General features: G+C 44.6%; 1 protein-coding gene across 1 annotated transcript; it reads right to left on the bottom strand.

Moving 5' to 3' along the window:
- Window positions 1–14,447: 14,447 nt before the first annotated feature.
- Window positions 14,448–17,549, bottom strand: FGF4 (fibroblast growth factor 4). The gene is made up of 3 exons (XM_068399778.1): window positions 17,246–17,549; window positions 16,354–16,457; window positions 14,448–14,630 (listed from the first exon to the last, which is right to left on the bottom strand). The coding sequence occupies exons 1-3, from the start codon at window positions 17,547–17,549 to the stop codon at window positions 14,454–14,456; spliced, it is 585 nt and encodes a 194-aa protein (XP_068255879.1). The 3' UTR covers window positions 14,448–14,453.
- Window positions 17,550–17,965: the final 416 nt, after the last annotated feature.

Here is a 17,965-nt window from a genome sequence, read left to right as displayed (position 1 = left end):
GTTACTTGCTTTGGTGGTTGTTTTATTCATTTTCTTTTTACTCACCTTCAAAGAATAAGCAATCTGACCCCACAGGCTTTGCTGTGTTGCGATAGGAATAGTTGGGGCTGGGGACTCGCAGTTGTTCTCAGAAGCCGATTCAAGACCCGCTGAGGAGCGTGTGAAGGCTTTGCTACGGTGCCGAGTGCCCCCAGCCTGCCGTGACAGAGCTGAGGATATCCTGCCAATGAAAGGAGATGTGGTGGGGTCAGTTCAGACACAAATCTAATTAACTTCAGTCTCTTTAGTCTCATATTTAATTACCTTCTCTTTCTAGTTTCAATTTCAGTCCATGTAAGGAGTGACAAAATGTCATTATCATTGGAAAACTGCTTTATGGAAGCAATGTCAATGGAAAGCTTCTTAGTGTCACAGCTCAAATGCAGTACGCATGTTCTTACCCAGAAATGGGAGTAACCATCATTACTTTTAAAGATTTGGCCAAAAATGCCATTGCATTTGAGATACTGCTTATTTTAGAGAGTTGGCCATGTCTTCCCAGGTAAGTGCTGTGTTGGTCATGCTGCCTGGTGCCAGCTACCCACCTCATGAATAAGCAGGTTTGGGGCTTTAAATTGCTGTGTTAAACATAGGAGTTTGCTACTTAGGATATAAGACCAAGGATTTTCCAAATTCATGTTTTCCCTGTTTTCTAGCTGTGTCTCATGTTGAGCTATTGGAGTTAGGGATTGGATAAATCCAGAACCATAATGTCTAACATCCTTCAAATATTTCATTACAACTGGAAGAGTATGTCCGGACAGATTTGCAAGGACATAAGCATGGCTGGAATGAGTCAGATCGAAGATGAGTCTAGTCCAGGATCCTGCCAGCTTGGTGGTGGTTGGCTACAGATATCTACTCAATAACAAGATTAAAAGGACCATATAGGATTGTTCTTCCACCTCTCGCAATATTTGTCAGAGGGACATTATGAAATGAAGGTTACAGTTTGGATCATTGTACTCAACAGCCTGCAATGGAAGTACCATTTTATGTGATGACCATTGATTACAGCTCTGGTATTTTCAAGGAATAGAGTTCCAATACATCCCTCCTGCCCTGCGGCAGCCTTGGGCAGGGGGACTTGTCCAAAACTACAGAGTTGAGGTGTAACTTTCTTCTGTAGAATCCTTGTGGTATCCTGCCCACTCTTTTGTCTTTATCCTTGTGGCTGCTAATAATTTTTCATCATTGTTTCAAACAAGGTGCCCAGTGCAAATTATTTACTGATTTCTAGTTCTATTGGCCTTCCTTTGAGCCCTTCTGAAAGCAAGCATCACATTTGCTATCTTTCCTTCTTCAGACCAAAATGGCAAAATGTGTAGCAGCAATTCATCAGCTCATCTCTCTGCAGTACTCTGTTTGGTCTAAAACCTCCATGTAAATAACGCTTTTACTACATCAGTGCCTGCCCATTGCATTTTTTTTTAATAAACACAGAAATGAAGGAATATCCCATTTTATTCTCTAATTTCTAAAAAGTAGAGAAGAAGAAAGTGCTGTATCTTAGACAAGACAGGTTTCCAAAGAGCCAGTTCCCACCCAAGTCCATAGGCCCTCCCTCCCCTTCTCCTCCCCGGGAACACATTCCTTCAAAACTTCAGTTGAAATTGCTTTGTTATTTTCGGAGCACTCTGCCAGCTTGCAGCCCGTGCCATGACACAGCATTCCTCACGCTTTGTTTCGGCTGCTGTGATTTTGAGCTGACATTTAACAAAGCTGCATTAATGCCTCCCTGATACAAGCCTCCTTGTTGACCGCAGTTAGCTGAAGTTGCAAGTTTTAGGCACAGGCATGAGTGGGGCGTGCAGCCATGAATCCCAAAAGGGAGTTGCCCTCTTTCTTGGTGGTGTGTGGCTTGTTTTGCCGTGGAGCTCGCCTTGGGCATGGGTTGCAGCTCTGAGGCAGCCGGATGGGGCAAAACCATTCCAACCTTGGCATTTCAGGGGGCAGGCAGCGTGGGGAATAGTTTTCCGAACCCTATAAAGACACTCATCAAGTACAGATACAGGCTGGGCGGAGAATGGATTGAGAGCAGCCCTGAGGAGAAGGACTCGGGGGTGATGGTTGACGAGAAGCTCAACATGAGCTGGCAGTGTGCGCTTGCAGCCCAGAAGGCCAACCGTATCCTGGGCTGCATCAAAAGCAGCGTGGCCAGCAGGTCGAGGGAGGGGATTCTGCCCCTTTAATCTGCTCTCGTGAGACCCCCCCTGCAGTGCTGCGTTCAGCTCTGGGGCCCCCAACATAAGAAGGACATGGAGCTGTTGGAATGAGTCCAGAGGAGGGCCACGAAGATGATCAGAGGGCTGGAGCACCTCTCCTATGAAGAGAGGCTGAGAGAGTTGGGGCTGTTCAGCCTGGAGAAGAGAAGGCTCTGGGGAGACCTTATAGCAGCCTTCCAGTGCCTGAAGGGGGCCTACAGGAAAGCGGGAGAGAGGCTTTTTACAAGGGCAAGTAGTGACAGGACGAGGGGGAATGATTTTAAACTGAAAGAGGGGAGATTTAGATTAGATATTAGGAAGAAATTCTTGACTGTGAGGGTGGTGAGACACTGGCCCAGGTTGCCCAGAGAAGCTGTGTCTGCCCCCTCCCTGGCAGTGTTCAAGGCCAGGCTGGATGAGGCTTGGAGCAACCTGGTCTAGAGGAAAGGTGCCCCTGCCTGTGGCAGGGGGTTGGAACTAGATGGTCTTTAAGGTCCCTTCCAACCCAAACCATTCTGTGATTCTATGATTCTATCTACCTGCGCGAGGCTGAGCGTAGGTTATTTCAGACTGATTATTTTGGTATACATATCTGGGGGGACATGCTGGGTATATTTATTTTCCAGCATTTGATTTAGGGCTTGACTTCACTGAAATCAATAGAAGCTTACCTGCTCACTTCAGTAGACCTGAATGAGGGCTGCAATATAAAGCATACTGCAACTCAAGAGAATATGACTGTATGTTTTGTTACTCAGTCTGTGCTGATACATCTTTAAATTAGCAGCAAATGCTCTTTTAAAGCCATCACAGCAAAAGTTTTTCACAACAAACCATCCCCTCTGCCAAAGGAGGCAGCTTTTGTTAATAGAGGCTCATAGGTGTTAGCTGCATAGGTGAACAAAATAGCAAATGTTTGCTTTCTACTTAGCGAATGTCTGTCATAGCCCTGCTAAGTAGCCAGAGACAAATTATGTGTGAAACTCAGCATCCCTCTCCCTCTCTTGCTCTTCTGTGATTGGTATTTGCTTATGCAGCCCAAGTCCTTAATCTAATTAACGGGAATATGCTTATTTTACAAATGATAACCTTGTAATCTCCTTAGCAGGAAAAAAAGGAACATTTTTCAAGCTGTTCTTTATTGCACATCATCTTATTGCCAACATTGTTGTGGACCACTGCTTATTAAAAACTAAATTAACCTTTCTGATTATTTCCATTAACTTACAAGTGCATTTTATTTACAGAAAATAGATGGGAAGGCCACAGAAATATCCTGAAGCTGTGTGTCATTAAACAGAGTTCTATAGAAGATCAATTTTTTTAAGTGCTTGTGTCAATTATAAAATGAATTAGCATTGACTGTGTTTAATATTTTCTTTAACAGAATAATTGAGTGGATTCTCCCCTCGTGTCACCGTTTTGAACAAAGTTGTAAACTGTACACTTCAGTGAAATTTCATAGATGCCCAAGAAAGGTAAAAAATTAATAGATATTGATAGCTAGAGGTAGTATTGATAGACAGAGGTATTTTTAAGTATGTACATCCATGTTTATGTCTATACACATATTCACAGAGCTGTGGCTGTTGTATTTTTTTGTTATCCTCCAGCATAGCATAAAAAGGATCCACGCCAGTTCTGCCTTAAATGTGGGTTTATGGGTGCCAGTTCACGCACTCTTCCCTTTTATGAGGAATATATCCTTTAGTGCACGCCCACCAACAACATAAAGAGATATTTTTATTGATGGTCACATGTAAAGGCAAATCTGTCAACGCAGCAGCTTGTCCGGGTGAGTGCCCGACCGTGTCCCTGGGCATCCGTAGACACCTCTAAAGCCAGAGGGGCTTTCCACAGAATCAAGGACACGATGTGTTTGATGCTCCTATGAATAGAATCAGAACAAACTGGCAAGCAGATGCATATTTGCTTCCAAATTTTTCTTAATTAACTTTTGGAGAGTGTAAACAATGAACAAATGCAAATTTATGCTGCATCATCTTCCAGAAATCTAACAGAAAGAAACCTCAGTTTTATGTCGCCAGCAGAAGCGAATAAGATCATTTTCTATCTGCAACTATGGTACCTACACGAACACACACAACTTTTTATTAAATGCATATATAGTCCTTGTTTCTGCATCTGTTCACCTCTCTGTAAGAGTCACAACAAGGTGACTGCAGCTGAATATTTTCATGACTATTGATCTATCATTCAGTGTGGGTCATTGGGTGACTGCACTGGTAACCTTATTTATTTTCTGTGATCGTTCTGCAGAAGAGCAAGAACATTTGTTTAAACACTGAGCTTTAAATTAATAATGTAGAATATGCTTCCAAGCACGTGCATTCCCTCATTCTGCGGGGTCACTAATTCGCACTCGCCTGACTTGAAAGCAGAAAGCATCAGGAGTTCCTTTTTCCACCAGTTAAAACCTGAAGAGGTATTTGCTGATTTTTCAGTCTTTGTTCACAAAATATTTTAACTAATTATTTTTCTGTTCTTCTTTTTGCTGGGTACCTGTGGCTACCAGTAAGCAGAGGCTTAAAGGGTCCAAATAAGTCCTAATGATATGTGCTAATTATTCTACTAAAGCCACCCAGGTATGCATAAGAGGACTTTGTTTAGAGACATGATAATTACAGTCAGATTTCTAGCGTGAACATTCCCATTGTGATATTTATTTGATAATATAAAGTGTAAAACCCCAGACTGAAATGAAATGTCTCAATTTTTAACCTCAGGATGTGTTCTGATAGATTTTCAACACATTAACCATTGTCGTTGTATTTACTCTTTTCTTCCATATTTTGGACTAATATGTATAGCAAAATTATAACGTTTACCAAACAAGCTCTAGTCTAGAACAGCCTGAGCAACAATCATATGAAGTACCTGGTTCCATGAAGTCACATCCTTTGTTATTCACTAGTCATTAATCCAAAATATTAACTCCAGGAGTTATTTGCCAAGACATGAAATAAAATAATATTTTATGGCTGGAATACCTATTATATAATTAAGATTTTATATATACACGTATATATATACACACACACATTTAAATGAGCAGAATAAATAAGAATTAATTTAAAACAAGTGACTGTTTTGGATGGGGCTAGTATTACTAGAGTAAAGATTGTGGAAGATGCTAAATTTCTGAACTTTGGGGTCAAAGACTTTCAATTTATCTTACTATGTGATTTATTAGGTTTCCATTTATAGATCTGACTTCAGCAGTGTTCCTGCATTCAAATTCTTTAAAATGCAATCACTGTTTAACACAAAGCTACGTGTAGAGATGGACATCGGTACAGATAACTTTCTGCCTAAAATACACTTTGCTTTGATTGTTCCATCAAGGCATGCCTTCTTTGCACGGCATAAGACTATCATAGTTGTATTTATAACTTACATAGCTCTATAAATACATTAGTGCTTTTCCTTGACCATGTCAACCATGCTAAAAAACCCTGCGCTGAATTGCCCACACTAAGATTGCCAAACCAGATACGATGCAGTGAATCACATCTGATAACATATCAGGGAGCACAAAGGACCTGGTTTTTATGCTTTTCGGACTGGTAAACAGACACTTGATGGTCTAATTCTGCTTCCGTGATGGTTTGTGGCTAATACACCTTGTTCTTCAGACGGATGCGTGGGTTAACTCTTCACCGCCGTAGCTAGGCCATCGCTCGCTGAAAGCTGGGTTGATTACCTCTGCAACCTGCAGACACTGGGGAGAGAAACTGCAAAGGACTGAGGGAAAGGAGATATGTGGGTTGAAATAAAATATAGGCAAGTGAGAAGTTCTGTACTAAACTGAAAAGGAGCTTGAACTTAATGCAGACGATGAAATCCAGGGGCAGATACTGACCAGAGCAGTAAGGAAGAGTTTTAAACTAAAAGAGAGTAGATTCAGACTAGATATAAGGAAGATTTTTTTTTAAGATGAGAGTGGTGAAACACTGGCACAGGTTGCCCAGAGAGGTGGTAGATGCCCCATCCCTGGAAACATTCAAGGTCAGGTTGAACAGGGCTCTGAGCAACCTGATCTAGTGGAAGATGGCCCTGCTCATTGTAGGGGGGTTGAACTAGATGACCTTCAAAGGTCCCTTCCAACCCAAACCGTTCTATGATTCTATGATTCTATGAAAATAAACCCACCTTGACAAGAGTGTAGCAGATAGTCCATGCATATTAACATCTGCAGGAATGAATCTGGGTCACAGGGTTGGATATAAGTACGAGTCGCTCCCATGTTGGCAGAGTTCGCATCACCGTTGTTCTGACCCACGCCAGATACAGCAGGCAGGTCCAGGTACATGCTTGGGTAAAGCTTGAGTGTCTTTGGCCTTAACGTGATTCATAAGGTCTCCAGAATAAAATCTAACAAAAGATCTCAAGGGAAAGAGAAAGAGTAGAAAAGGTGGGAGAGAAAGGGAGGGCAATTGGAGGTAACGCAACTAAGAGACATAAGAAAAGGTGAGTAGAAAATCAAAGCAGGAGTAAGAGGGAAAAAGAGAAATGGCAAAACAAGAGGAAAAGGTGTCAAAATGGGATGGCGTGGAAGAAGGAAGGGTGCTGGGTTGAATGGTGGATGTTTCCGGGCAGAAGCAGCCCACTGCGTGTGAGGCTGGGAGGAGGAATCCGGGCACGGGCAGGGCTGCTGGGGAAAGGCAGTGCCAGTCACCCGGCCCCGGCAGAGGAAGGTCAAAAACAAGGGAAAAAGCAACTGAGGCAATTTTCTTTAGGAGCTGTGGAAAAGCTATAATAAGTTGCAGCCAAAGTTAAGGCTGTTGGCAGGTTGGACCTGCCTAGCCGTGCGGGCAAGCACCGCAGGATACCCGAGGTCATCGCACTGCAGTAACCTCCCGGCTGCAACGCTTGTGCCCAGGGAAATCAGCTGCTTATCTCAAACCTCGTTTGAAGGAAAGGCACCGACAAAAAGACACTCTGGCTCCAAGCGGGACCACATGGGTGAGATAGCAACCCAACTGTCTGGGTTAATGTGTAACTCCTCATGGACAAGCTCCCGTTCACAGCAGCATCAGGGTTTCTTGCAACAGGTATCGGAGAAGGATTCGGCATGGAAGGCGAGCGCCGGGGAGCTGTAAAGTGCCCTTTCCTCACGAGGTAATGCAGAGCCACCCTGCCGGTTAGCATTAGCTGGGAGGGAGAGGAGAGGGGCACCAAGGCCCGGCAGAGCGGTGGTCCTCACCCTGGATGGTGCCCATCGGAGGAGCTGAGGCTCTCCCTGGTCTGTCCTAGCTGGGGGGGTTGCCCTGCTGCAGGGCCAGGAGAGGGCTTGCAGATGGGAAGCAGCTGTGACGGTGCTGGGTTTCAGTATTGATGGCAGGCGTGGGGAGGCACTGGAGCAGCCTTGGCTTGGTGATATGAAGGAGCCCCGCGGAGACCATTAGTCCCACTGTAATGTCCAGGCATGGGCCACTGTGAGCCAGCCCAGGGCAATCTCCACCCCATACAGGGGATCAGAGTAAAGACCCTGTTACCATCTGGCCAAGCGAAATTGCTTATAGAAGAGGTTTGTCCAACAAAAGCTCCAAAACATTCTTCATGGATAAGCCCCCAACTTGCCAAGTGGCCGTCAGTCAGAGGTGCACAGCTGGATGTTTCTTCTGAATTTCTTTAATAAGATCCCCACAAGGTTGGGGTCTCTCCTGTCTCTAATTGATGCTTGTCCCGCAGGTGGTGCTCCCTTTCTTCTCACAAGCACCCTTAACCTCAATAACATTAAACAGCTGTTTTGGCCCCAGCCAGCATGACAAACACTTTTCTTGAAGGCAGTGGAAGCAAACAGATGTAGCTGTGGAGATAATGAAAAAGGATGTAAATAGGAGCTCCCCAGAAACCACCGAGTTTTACCAAGTGGCTTTGACACTTGCCAAATACCTTTAAGCTGATAAAGATCTGATTTGTACTTCAGAGGTAACCTGATTAGCAACCAGTTTGAATCTGGAATATGTTAATTGGTACAAACATCACTAAATCACTTTCTTTAACCTATATGGAGTAGTGTGAATGAACGATAGTGAAGGTCAACACAGCCTGGGGAGTCATAGAGAATGAGTACATCTGTATCTACCCACAATAAAATAGTATGATTAGTAATAAAATGTAATCGCATGTACACACACAGAATGATACTAGAAGGTACCCAAGGTCAATCCAGCGCTCAGAATTTAAGAAAAACTTAATTAAACCTGCCCACGCAACTAAAATCTGGTCATGCACCACCTTTTTTGCCAGGAGTCCTGCCTGATTCAGTGCCCAGTCCAGATGGTGTTCACTAAATGAGCATCCATTCCTAGTTTTATTTTTCTCAGTTGCAAGCTGTACGACTTACTGACCCCATGCTCTCACGAGCTCAGTATCTGTGTGTCTCACAAACTTTAATATAGTAATGGATATATTTTGAACACTGTTTTAATGACAGCTTGGAAACAGAGAGCTGAACTGCAGAGATATTAGTGTCAAAAAGGTGCGGTAATGTAAACTGCTCAGGTTGAAACCTTCCCAGCGTGATATTTCATAGTGCTTGTCATTACCCAGAGGACAATGTATATCCACAACAGAGAACAGAATCACAGAATCACAGAATCAATCAGGTTGGAAGAGCCCTCTGGGATCATCGAGTCCAACCATTGCCCTGACACCACCATGTCAACTAGACCATGGCACTAAGTGCCACATCCAGTCTTTTTTTAAACACATCCAGAGATGGTAACTCCACCACCTGCAGCTGCACCTCAGAGCTGCAGCTGAGTTAAGTTTCAGGTGCTCACCATCTTCGCCACACTTCATGGTGTCACGTCGGGCATTCAGAAAAGAAGGGCTGGACTACTTGTCACACCACGTTGCTAGCATCACAGGAGACCTGGTGGCAGAGGTGACACTGACATCTGATTCTCCAGTGTGGCACTGAACTATTTTCTCCTCGAAAACTTTCCATTCGCTATATAATTTCTGCCTGTGTAACAAAGCGTATAGGGAACCTATTAGCAACTTGTCTTCTTCATTTTACTTACTTGCTTCACTCCCAGCACAGGACCGTTGAGGCTGCAGGTCCTTTAGCAGCATGAGACCTTGCTAAGAAACGGTTCTCAAAATTCAGCTTGTCTTTAGCATGGACAAGACGTATCTTCTAGTATCATTCTCAAAAGGGATTGTAGCACTTTTGGTCATGCTTGCAAAAAGGAAAAAACAATCATCCTTGGTTTTCAGGAACATTTGTCTGAATTTTATGAATTTTTAAGTATCAATAAATAGTCTTAAAAATTAAAAAAAACAATCAATCATTCTATAGACAGCACTAACCAGCTTCCTTTTAATGTATAATTATACTCATGATATAAGAAATTGTCATTGTTTTATATTAGGTAGTTGTCTGCCTTAATTGACTGGCTGTAGGCATTTCTTAACACAATATTAAGCTAGTTTTTAATTTTAAAAACAAGCAGTTCAGGGTAATATTTCTTGTTTGAAGTCTGTAAATCACGGCGGGTGCACAGGAAACCGAAATGGTTCTGTGCCTCCCTTTTGCATGCTGTATTGCCTGAAAGCAGCGAGGTATTACAATTTAGTACTATCCCAACCATGTTTAGATTATTTGGTAGAATAAGAACTGGGGTGGTTTCAGGTTTTATTTTTTTTTAGCTTCAGACTGAGTCTTGTCCATTAACAATCTGTTCTCATCTGTGCTTGGCAGGCAACACTACTTTGTGTCGTATAAAGGGATCTGCAGTGTCTCAGGGAATTCCTTTTAACTTTCGTGCTGCAGTGCTTGCTAGCCGGTATCAAAAGACTCCTCAGCCCTTAACAGACTCTCTTTAATTGGCCACTTGCATGGTCGGTTAATGTACTGCGGTGGAAACCAAGTGGTAAAGTGTGAACAGCCGAACCTGGCACTATAAACACAGCGACTGCTCTGAAACCTGTGGCTATTTATATACCAGGCAGTGTTTTGTCATGCTGATTTTTATTAGCACAGATTAGATACAGACAACTTGGTAGATGTCACAGATGAGTCAGAAAATGTTAAGCACGGACCATTTAAAACATGCAAGTCTGCAAACGAGCGACGGGGCTTGGAGCCTCCTCTCTGTCCCACCCCTGGCAAACAGGGGCACGGCGCGGGGCCAGGCTGGCACTGCTCCTCTTCTGTTCATCCTAGGGCAGGCTGGGCCGTCACTGCATGGGGGGAAACGTGCCTGGCTTACGGAAGGGGTTAATCCATCCTCAGGAAAGGTTTTGAGTTGTTCTGTGCAGAGAAATGTTTGGTAGAGGATGCCAGGAGCACTGGGCACTCCTGGAGCATGGCGATGCTCTCAGTGATCTCAGAAATGATGCAACACATGATGTATCAGGGCCTTTTTGGGGGGGTTAAAATTTTTTTTCCACCTTTAATGCATTTCTTTTACTACCTCCAAAGGCAATGTGAAGATAGCAATGAAGCTAAAATGGGTGATGGCAGAGGAGGAACAACATTTCTCTAGAGTTCTCTACGACATCTCAAGCTGCTCCATCTGCAGTGGCAACAGGCCCGTGTATTTTTGTGTGGGTAGGACCCCACGTGCAGTGCCAGTACTCTGGGTGCTATGAGCCTGCACAGCCACTACTCTGGAATCTCACCTTCCTAAGAGCCAGGATTTATCTCCAATCTTAAAATTATAATTGGATGTCTCCCCAGGGCTGAAATAAATTTTTGTCTCTGGCCATAATTTTTTGTTATAATTATGGAAGATTTGGCAGTAATAAATTTACGTTTGTTGTTTGTTTACCAGCATTGTAAACAAACAAGTTAATTATGAAAAACTATTATATGTATCTGCTTGCCTATTTATTCTGGCTCTATTCATAGGAGCATTAAACATGCTGCAGTTATACTTGTCCAGTTAAAAAAACCCACCTGTGCTATGTATTTATAGAGCCTAATCAACTTTGGAGAGAAATTGCTCTTGCTTGGAGTGAGGGCACTGGACGTTCACAGCTCATCTCTTGCCTTCCCTCTCTAGGAACAGGAAAAAGAGCATCACTCAGCGGAAAATGAAGAAGTCTGTATCTTGGGGTCTGGCTTTCTGGTTTGTGTGGCCCTTAGCTGGACAAACTCTCTTTGCCATCAAGGTGTGTAAGATCAAACCTGAATATTGTCTTTCCCATTACATATCCTTCTGCAATCCTTGGAAGAGAATAAAACCGAAGGTAAATAGGTTTGACATAGTGTGTGCGTATGTGTTCAAGTGCATATGCATGAGTATTTATAAATAAATATTGTGCAAAAGAATCTTGCCATAAGGTGTGCTACAAAGCACTTCAGTATAATCACTAACTGTAAAAAGAGAGTATCTTAAATCAAACAGGTAATCCTGCAATCTCCTGCATCGATGTAGTCCTATTTCACAGGGAGCAAGCGAGCAGCACTCATTAAAGTCAAGAAAAAGGCAATCAGGTTTCGTTTGTATCATTAACATCCAGCAACATAAACCCCAAAGCTGGTTTGTGTCTCTGACCGCTAACATTAGGTGCTGCACGAGAAGCTGCCGTTGCTAATAACCACACAAATAATACAAGTTAGAACACCAGCGTGTGGCAGATGCAGGCGTGCATATCTATTACCGAGCTCGTGAAGCTGGGCTTTGCTGGATGATTTCCAGCTTTGGCAGGGGAACTTTAGCTGAGTAAGAAATCCAGGCTGTCACTCGGGAAGTAGCTGGCATCGGTGCAAAAACTCCCTGGTCTTTGGGAAAGTGAAATAGCACTTGTTTTGTCTTCCGTTGCAGGATGCGTTCCCTCCTAAGGAGTAAAATCAACACCAGGGTGCCATGCATTGTAAACATTTATCATTTATTATGCGTTTAAATGTGCACAGCACATACACCACAGTCTGGAACAGCACCTGTATAAAACTACAGACAGATTCTGGTGAACGGTGAAAGCTCATACCACGTAACGTTGTTATCGAGGTTTTATCACAAGATTTCAAAGTTACAACAACTACCTCTGAATTTATCTTGTGTGAGGCCATCGGTTGTGGATTTAATGGGTGACAAGTGGCAAAGAAGAGCCATTCCCAGAGAAAATCTTTGTGATCTGATTTTGCTATCTGAAATCTGGAACAAAATCATCGGTTGTCAGAGGTAGTGGTGATAATTACACAATGATTACTCACATATAGGAAACACAGAAAGTACAGAAATCCCCCAAATTACAGAAAAAAAATTAAAATTCCTTAGGCATGATATTTCCTAGGTGCTCTCTCTTGATTTGGCTTCCTTTTTCTTAATTGTTATTTTTGCTTTGACAGCAGCTGGCTTAAGATCTGGTCCTGGTCTGCTCTGGCCTTACTGAACTTTGGTGAATAGATTTTGTCTTCAAGGTCATGTGTAAGTAGAGGATATAAGCAATTCTATACCATTACGAAGGAACAAAGGCTTTTGTGTAGGAATGTAAAGAGAAAAAAAAAAGCTGAACTCAGATTTGCATGTAGTCAGAAATAACTAGTTTAGATTGGAAAATGATCTGTAAACATCCTCTAAAGTCGTCAAACATTGTGGTTAGCCCTGGTTCCCACTTAATATATTGATGCCCCAAAGACAGTGTATCTTTTAAAGAAAAGAAAGAAAAAAAGACAAATGGATCCTTTTAGTGATTCCCCCCATAATTAAACCTTTTCCTTCATCACATTAGAGACACGAGTTACACTTGCAAAATATATAAAGAAAAATATAGGGTTACTTGATGACGATATAGTACTGCAGCCTGACAGCTGTCTGCAAATATTTTCACCATGATTATCCTTACTAAAAGTAAACCACTGGGTAAAGATAGCTCAAACGTGACAAGGCTCAAATAGGATGCAACCAACTCTATCCTGAATACTTTTGGCTACATATGGAAAAAAAGAGAGATTTGGGATTAAGCTTGTTCCCCCAGGCCCTCCTCCAGAACGGTAAGACCAAGCAGAAAAGCGTGCACCTTCCTTCCATGCAGATTTTGTGAGGAGACTGGCTTTGAGTGTTAGTGAGGTAGAAATTAATCAACTTTGTCAGGGAATGAGACAGAAAAAAAAGCAGCATATTTCTCCTTCCAAATACTGCACCGAAAATAATAAATAGTACAAAACAACCTCAATTCCTTGTAATCAATCAAAATTCTCTCTGTGGAGCTTGTGTTTTCTACGAACCAGCAAACGCTTTTGTCTTCTAAAAACTTATTATAGAGTTTCACAAACTTTGAAAAATGAATGTAGTCTCCAAATGTGAAAGGGAATTTGATTTGAATAAAGTCTAATTCATTCACGGCCGCGTGTTTCACAGTGCACTCGTTGGGGGAGGGACAGACACATTTTTTTTAGCCTAATGCCAAGCAATCGTATAAAATATAAGCTTCCATTAAGGACCACAAAAGATTGTACACTTCTCTTTATCTAAACAGAAAAAAAACCCACAACCCTGCTGAGTTTATATAGGTGTTTAAGCCTCTCTACTGCCTGGCAGCTCTAAGAAGACTGACTGCAGGAAAGTTCAAAGTTCAGCACTGGCTGATCTAAAAACAGATTTGGGGGGTAGCTCTTCAGCACTGCGCTTTCTGTCCCGAGGTAAACCGATACCGTTCCAATTAAATAGCAACGCGGCACAAAGGAGGTCAGGCATTGTGTGTGGCTCCGCACTGGCATCCCACCCAGGCACCTCCGCCACCGCTCCGTCTCGGAGGCCAAGAGCTTCTTTGGGAGTCACGGGGGGTTTGGAAAACACGCAGCAGAGAATAAAGCCACCATAACAAACAAACAAACACGTGTACAACGATAGACATCGTACAACACGCAAACAGTGCAAAACATTGTAGTACAGGAATTGAATTTCACCTGTTTTAGGACACGGAGTAGCAGCACACCTGTGATAACTTAGAAACGAATTAAATAAACCACAAAGCAGAAGTCTTCTACTGTTGCACCATGACATGAAATACCTGGGGTTGGAGGTTTGTTTTGTTTTCAGAAATTCAAAAAAAAACAACAGAACTATAAATAAACTTTGTGGCAATATATACAGATTTAAATAATTAACTTAAATATCTTACACCTACTCTTGCATAAAACTCTCCAGTAAAAGTGCACCATGTTTCTTTTCCCCAAACATGTTCTGCGTCTTCCCCTGTGCTGAGGTAGGTCTGAAGGGAGATGTCTCAGATTCTAGGAAGAAAATGTGTCACTGTCATTGTGGGAGATACTTTATTGCCTTTCTTTGTTCTTCCGTTTTTGCTCAGGGCTATGTACATCCCGGGATAAATCCTGGATTCGTAAGCATTGTAGTTGTTTGGCAGGAGAATCTCTTTGAATTTGCACTCGTCATTGAAATGGGTCTGAAATGAAAGGGAAAGAATGAGAAGGAAAGAATTTTAAACATCAGGTGTGGAAATATTCTTGCTACCAGGTGTGCTGCTGGGGAACGTGCAGCTGACCCCCCCCTCTTAGTAATCTTTTGAAGTGGTCGCCCAAATGAAGCTTCAAACAGGGCTCAGGAGTCAGAGGACCATTAAGGATGCTGTGTCCAGGCCAGGCACGTACACCTAAAGGTGAGAAGGACACCCGTAGCTACATCTGCACTCTTGAGCGAGAGGGGCATGTTTTAACAGAGCCGCAGTGGGGTAAGACCCAAGCCCAGTTCTGCTGTCCTGCTCACCTAATTGCTCAGTGGTTGCCCTACCAGTAATAAATTGCCCAAGAGGTTTCGGAAAAACCTGAATGCTAGCACTCTCTCATGTCACTTAAGGAGAAAGAGGCATTTTAAAGACACTCGGTGTGGACAGTCTTTTCTGCTTCTTGAGTTTTAAAATCGAAGGAAGGGTTTGGATAACTCACGTTAACGGATCAGGAAAACAGAGCTGACAAAAGGCACCCTCCCAGTGAAGAAGTTTCATTTGCAAGTAAGTACAAAGAGGGATAGGTGTTACAAGTGTGTTATCTGGAGAGTAACAAATTAACTCATCTCTGATTATTGGGCAAAAGCCTAGGGTTTTGTAGGAAAGGTCTCAGCCTGCCAAGCTGACCAGTGCGCTGGGAATTACTTTACCCAGGACACCAAAGCAGCAGTCTTCCTAAGAAAGAATGCAAAGGGAGCTCTTGCACTTTGGTGACTGATTCTACCTGGCTTTTGTATAAGTCAAAATCCTCTGTAACAGGACTGGTGCCCCAGAAAATAATTCTGGATGCTTCATGTCTTCATGTGAGAATGCCCTAGTTAATTTTGACATAGGTTAGCTCTTCCGCAGCCCAAGTGTCTTCAAAGCATGCTTGAAAAACATGAAATAGAAAAACTATGGGTGAGGAAGGAGACCCAGGAACATGGGTTTGAAACGATGCTGATCACAGTATCTTATACAGAGGTGGACTCAAAAGCAAGAGAACAGCTGAACATGGGCAAAGACATGCACTGTTATTGTCCACCCCAAGTATATTTTATAAGATGTCTCTATCTTTTCTAAAGATTCAATGTAACAAAAGATCTGTATTGTCTCCTAATAGATCTGCCTTATAAGACCAAACCGTGAGGATGCTGAACTGTCATGGGAACAGACTCTCCAATCAAGAGCATTAACAAAGAGTGATCTATAGGTATGTGACAGGCACTGATTCATCTCATAAAGAATCATTTCGGGGGGTCTGGCTGTTCACAAGTTCAAGTGCACTCTGAGAGATGGAGTGAGCGATTGCCATACCTGCTTAAGGCTGTTTGTTCTTAAATACAAGAATGGTATGGACTGAGGCTAGCTTGAGGTCTTGCCACACAAATGACTACTCTATTGGTCTATGTGGTAGGCAAGATGGGTGGCCATGGTTGGGTGACTGTAGTTTTTATGGGGGAACCATGGAAGTGTAATGCCAAAGAGTGGTTTTACTTCAAGAGCTCAGCAAGCAGCACACGTGGGCAGCACACCTTCTGTTGGCAAGGCCGCAAGGGCTGCTTTGTGTTGCCTGACCCAGGAGGGGCAAGGATGGAGCTTGGGCAGCTCCTAGGAGCATGCACACCTCTCAGCCCAGCTGACCATGGTCTCCTCCCCAGGCACACAATTGGTGGTTACTTACAGATCCATAGAGTTTGCCTTTGCTATTCATGGCCACGAAGAGTCCACTTCTAACACCAAATATGCTCACCACTCCTCTTTCCACGGGGGAGATTTCCAGCAGACCTACAGAGGAGACACAGGAATCAGGGGGACAAAGGGCTGTGCCCTGAAGGAGTGGGTGGTGCCAGTGTTGCGCTCACCCAGAGGCTCCAATCCCCACTCTGGTATGGATCCCCATGTCCCAGCACTGCTGCGGGTGGCCTCAGAACCCAGCCTCATGCTCCACGTGCTGCCCCATGCCCCATGCTGGGACCTCTCTTCTTTTAGCTAAGTATCTATTTTTACTTTGCCCCCAGGAATCCTCCTGTGTAGACAAGGTTAAAATAAGCCAGAGTGTGCTTGGGGCGAATGAAACATTTGTCATCATGCAGCTTATATCCCCCCGCTCCCGGATCTTATTGTTTCAGTTGGGGATCAGAGTCATGGGGCCATGGGGTTAAGCCCCCAAGCAGATGCTTTTCAAGTTTGGGGGAGAGCTGGGCTCTGGGGGAGGACTACGGACCCTCCAGATGTTGAAGCAACCCTGACACCTGATGCCTGCAAGCGGCAAAGGGGCCAGCAAGGCGCTGAGCAGCGCCCGTGAGCTCCGCCGGAGCGGCCGATGAGCCCCGCCGCCGCCTCGCTACCCTCGGGCACCCGCCGCCCTCGGGGGAGCCGCGGCGGGCAGCCCCGCGGTGCCGTGGGCGGGTGGACTTTTTAGGGGAGTTAGAGATCTGCCAGGCACCCACCCTCCCTTTGGCGTACACCGCTCTCCGGGGGCAGGTGAGTCGCTCCGCGCCCGCGGGGCGGGGCGGTTCCGCGGGCGCGGAGCGACTCACCTGCCCCCGCCGCGGGGGTGGTCGCCTGCTTACTGTATTGATTCTCGCTGTGGATCCCGTCGATGCGGCCGTCGGGCAGGATCTGGATGTGGAAGCCGATGCCCACGTTGCAGTAGAGGCGCCGCAAGCGTTTGATGCCCAGGAGGTAGTCGCCGTCGCGGGCGGTGTCGCGGCGCTCGGCCGGGAGGCGAGAGACGGAGCGGGCAAAGAGAGTCGCGTCCCAGCGACGCTGGCGGGGCCCGGCGGGGAGGCGGCTTGGGGGCGACCGGCCGCGTATCGCCCCCGGCCACAGCAAGCCCAGAAGTAAAGCCGGTAGCAGAGCGGCGGGGAGAGGCATCCCGGCTAGGGGAGGGTAGCCACGGGCCGGTGGCCGGTCGCTCCGAAAATACGCTCGCCCCCCCAGCTCCCACTTTATACTGAGGTCAAAAGATGGGGAGAAAAAAAGAAAACCAAGAAAACAGAACAAAATAAATAAAAAAAAAAAGCGAGGCGAGAAGGGGAGGGAGGGAGCCCCGCACTCAGTCCCCCGAGGATCGGCGGTTTCCCTGGGCTGGCTGCATGGAGAGGAAATCCCGGGAGCAAGAGCTTCTGAACTTGATCTCAACTCCAGGAGTCTTGTCTGAAGTGCTGATCTTCTTCTATAGCTGCTCAGCCATAGCGCTTTAGCCCTAGCCACGATATTTATATATCCATGTGCGTTGGTACCTATTACATCACCACCTACTGCTGTCCGCTGCAGCCCTCCGATCTAGC

This window comes from Nyctibius grandis, chromosome 4, assembly GCF_013368605.1.
Source record: "Nyctibius grandis isolate bNycGra1 chromosome 4, bNycGra1.pri, whole genome shotgun sequence".
NCBI lineage: Eukaryota > Metazoa > Chordata > Aves > Nyctibiiformes > Nyctibiidae > Nyctibius > Nyctibius grandis.
Note: the sequence above shows the minus strand (reverse complement) of the source record. Positions and strands in the feature narration are given on the sequence as shown.

What these genes read in the sequence shown, in the direction of transcription:
- FGF4 (XM_068399778.1), bottom strand. Translation starts at nt 17,549, where the DNA reads ATGCCTCTCCCCGCCGCTCTGCTACCGGCTTTACTTCTGGGCTTGCTG. An exon ending in CCACAGCGAGAATCAATACA is followed by an intron (nt 16,458 to 17,245) that starts GTAAGCAGGCGA and finishes TCTCCTCTGTAG; the next exon opens with GTCTGCTGGAAATCTCCCCC. An exon ending in AAGGCAAACTCTATGGATCT is followed by an intron (nt 14,631 to 16,353) that starts GTAAGTAACCAC and finishes CTTTCATTTCAG; the next exon opens with ACCCATTTCAATGACGAGTG.